We start from the raw sequence: 4017 nt of genomic DNA on the forward strand, positions 1-4017 counted from the left end.
AAAATTAAAGTTTTAGAATTGTGAAAAATGTAAAAAAAAAAAAAAAAAAATTTGAATTATTTTTAAAAATGCTTAAATACATTTTCAAAATGATTTTAAAAAATGTACATTTAAACTATGAAATAACATGAATGCAAGTGTGAGAATTATGTAGTGACCAAAAAAAGAAAAAATGTTAAACCAAACCTCTCAACCAATTTCGTTATTTGAAAAAAATAATACAAAATAAAAATAAAAAAATGAATAAAGTCTAATAAAAAATATTAAAATAAAATTATAAATAAATATTAAAATAAAAATGTTATAATGATGAAATAATATTTGAAGGAGTACTTAAGATTCTGCACAATTCCTTGGTTAAATATGATAAATGATAAAAACAATTGTGAGTGAGTGAATGAATGAAAGAATGAAGGAAGTAAAAAGAAATGTTAAAGTTAAATAAATATAATAAAATAAAGTAAATAAATATTATAATGGAAAAACAAGAATGAATATGAAGTATTCTGCACAATTTCTAGGTCAAATGTAATAAAAGCATTTAATAAATGAATAAAAGAAAGAATGTATAAATAAAGTAAAAAATTAATTTAAGAATAAATAAATATTAAAATAAAATAATATAATGAAAAATACTATTTGAAAAATAAATATTAATGTATAAATAAAATAAAGAAATATTAAAATAAAGAAAAAAAAACAAATATAATGAAAGTAATATTTGAAGAAATAGAAGAAGAATGCGCATTTCTGGGTCAAATGTCAAAAGCAAATTTTTGACACGGACCATGTTATAAAGAGTTCATGGGTCATACTTTGTACAGGAGGATGTTATTTAAATGATGTTATTTTATGTAAATGTGTCTTGTGTATATTTACATTTATATATATTTTAGTATTGTAATGTTTCAATCTCTTACAGACAGCGCTGCACTGGGCTGCGAAACACGGTAAAGAAGACATGACCACAATGTTGGCAGAAGCAGGGGCTGACATCAATACAAAAGCAGTACGCACTTCATAAATCAATTCATTTTTTGTCAAATGCATATATGCCTAAACTCAAATGCATTTACTAATCATATTTTGGTGTCTCCTTTTCTCTCACAGCATGTAAGTACTCCTCACCTTATATTCACCCCATGCCTGGGTTAATGTTTCTCACGTGTGTGTCAAGCTGCCAGAAAGTGTCCGTTTTGAAATGTCCGCTTCTGACATAACTCCTGTGAAAGGGTATGTGGGTGCCCAGCTGTGCAAATGAAGCCAGGCACTGTTTGAGAATGTCTGTTCATAAATCAAACTCTGTCATGTTAACAGCTTCCCTTAAACAATGTCTTCATGTATTCCAACAGCAGGCTCAGAGCAAAGCAATTTGACGGAATTACCAGGCAATTATGATTCTGTCATTAGATTTTGTTGCTGTAACCTCAGTTAATTTGTGTCCCGTCTTTCTCTCCCCCTCTCCTCCTCTTTCTGTCACTCTCTGATTCTGTTGTGTTATGTTTTTATGATTGGGACATGGGCACTAGGGGGTGAGTGTCGAATTTTCCTTCACCCAGTCTGTTTCTTTTCATTTGTGTTTAGTAGTGAGATTGATCACTAGAGATATTTAAAATAGAGAACCTTTTCTGTTTGGGTGCATCTCACAAATAACATTTTCACCCCAAAATCAAAAGAAAATAAATAAAATTAGCATATTTTAGCAGTGTTTATAATATTTAGCAGTGGTGAAATTTTATTTAATCTATTGTTAAATTATAGTTATAATCTAATTTTCAGTATTGTAGTGTGTGCATTACTTTTGTATTTATTTATTAATTTCATTAATTTTTCATTCCATATATATATATATGAAATTAATGTCATAGTGCAAAAAATCTAAAATATATTTTAAAATATGTAAAATATTTGTGAATGTAAAATATATTTTGTATTTAAATGAAATATTTAATTAAATAGTTTTGTTTAATTTAATGCAATATATTTATATATGTGTGTGTATATGTACATATTACGGAAATGACAATTATTAAATAGGTTTAATTGTCATAACAATAATGTCTAAAATATATGACATGACTAAAAATCTAAAATATATTCATATCTGATATAGATCATGACAAATTTTAATTTATGTAAAATATTTGTTAATGTAAAATATATTTTGTATTTAATTTAATTTAATACAGCATATGCATGTATTTATATATGCGTGTGTCCTGTGTGTATATGTATGTTACGGTAATGCTAATTATTAAATGGGCTTAATTGTCATGAAAATAATGTCACAGTGCAAAAAATTTTAAATATATTTTAACACGCATAACAATTTTTACTACATGTAAAATATTTGTAAATGTAAAATATATTATGTATTTAATTAAATATATTTTGTAGAATTGAATTTAATAAAAAATATTATTTATAAATATTTTTTTATTTGATTCTTTTGATTATGTGATGAATTATAACCTGCTCTTGACATTTTTTGTGATATTCAGTATTTTATTCTCACAGGGATACACACCTTTACACATTGCAGCACTGCACGGGCATCGGCATATATTTGACCTGCTGGTCAGGACATATGGTAAGCATTTATGCCACTATTTTATTTTATTTTATTTTATTTTTTTATTTTTTTATTATTTTAAAGTTGCTTAATTTAATATTGCTGAAATTTGAACATGTGCACAGGAGCGAAGGAGAATTTGCGGGACTACAGCGGCCACATAGCATATCATTACCTCAATTTACGGGAGACACAATTAGAAGACCATGAGCTATGTGAGTCACAATTAATTCTTGTTTTTGTTTTTTTTGGTGCATAAATGCAATGCAGCATGAGGGTGTTTAGTCCATTCAGACATGTGGCACATGTGGAAAGAGCAGCACTGAAGATGTTTTCCACATTAGTGCAAGCATGTGGTTTCTCTGAATCTACGGGGTGCCTCATGGATCAATTTTGGACTGCGTGTCTTCACCTTATTTGTCCTTCCAGCGTGTTATTTCATGCACAGTGTGGTCTTCTTCTTAACACTGCTTTGATGTTTGTTCTCCAAGCTGAAGTCAGCGAGTGCCACAGTCTAACCCAGGCCGGCGAGCGCAGGAACAGGAAGATCACCTCATTATTTCACTCCATGAAGAAGTGGGGTTCAGCAGAGGAGCTGGCGCCCGTGCCGGAGGAGAGGACTGTTGCTCATCAGCTCATGCTGCCTGCGTTTAGACCCAGAAAGTTCTCACGGTAGACTGCGTGAAGTCCAAACATCTTCAGTATCGCTTTAGTGCCACGTGAATAGTTTACAGATGAAAACGCACTTTGCTGCTTTTTTCGCACAAATAGTATGATTTAGTTGTATTCACATTTAAGTAGCTTTTTAGCTTAATAATTAGCATTTGTAGTGCTCTGCCACAGCAGTGTGTGATATTCGGTAAGTGTGATGTCTTATTTTCTCTGCTAAAGGTTTACAATTTTCATTAAGCAATGAAAAGGTGCATTTCCTGTACATCATATGATCCCAAGGTTTTACAAGAACTCAGTTTCACTAAATATGTCAATGCTAAAGTTCTATCTTGAATAGAGACCAACTTCAGCTTTAATTTGCCTTATCTTCACCTTGCATAACTTAAAAGTCAGAACCACTGTTTATGGCTCTGTGAGAATGTTTTTCATCCTTAAAGACAACAAAATAAAAAATACCGTATTTACTAGTTTTATAATATTTTATAATATACTCATTCATACATATATATATATATATATATATATATATATACTGTCCACACACACATATATGTAACTATATATAGTATATTATATATAATTTTGTATATGTAATATTAAATATAAAAATATTTAACTTTTTGCGAAGATAGATATACAGATAGCATATAAATATAATATAAAAAAAATAAATGTATTATAAACATTTTTTTCAGCATACATTATTCTTAAGCAAAAAAATAAATGAGCAAACAAACAAATAAATCCTGTTTTTATAATGTTCCACCGAAATG

General features: G+C 28.9%; 1 protein-coding gene across 1 annotated transcript in view; it reads left to right on the forward strand.

Moving 5' to 3' along the window:
* The window catches only part of LOC107751841 (ankyrin repeat domain-containing protein SOWAHC-like), a 27112-nt gene extending 23416 nt beyond the window's left edge, over positions 1-3696 (forward strand). Inside the window, exons 8-13 of the mRNA XM_016567615.1 lie at positions 923-1009; positions 1111-1113; positions 1530-1532; positions 2518-2590; positions 2698-2787; positions 2839-3696. Coding sequence (XP_016423101.1) covers positions 923-1009; positions 1111-1113; positions 1530-1532; positions 2518-2590; positions 2698-2787; positions 2839-3248 — 666 coding nt within the window. The 3' untranslated portion in view covers positions 3249-3696. The remainder of the gene's footprint in view (positions 1-922; positions 1010-1110; positions 1114-1529; positions 1533-2517; positions 2591-2697; positions 2788-2838) is intronic.
* The last annotated feature ends 321 nt before the right edge of the window (positions 3697-4017 follow it).

The sequence above is a fragment of the Sinocyclocheilus rhinocerous genome, unplaced genomic scaffold (assembly GCF_001515625.1).
Source record: "Sinocyclocheilus rhinocerous isolate Xijiao unplaced genomic scaffold, SAMN03320098_v1.1 scaffold2126, whole genome shotgun sequence".
Taxonomy (NCBI): Eukaryota; Metazoa; Chordata; class Actinopteri; order Cypriniformes; family Cyprinidae; genus Sinocyclocheilus; species Sinocyclocheilus rhinocerous.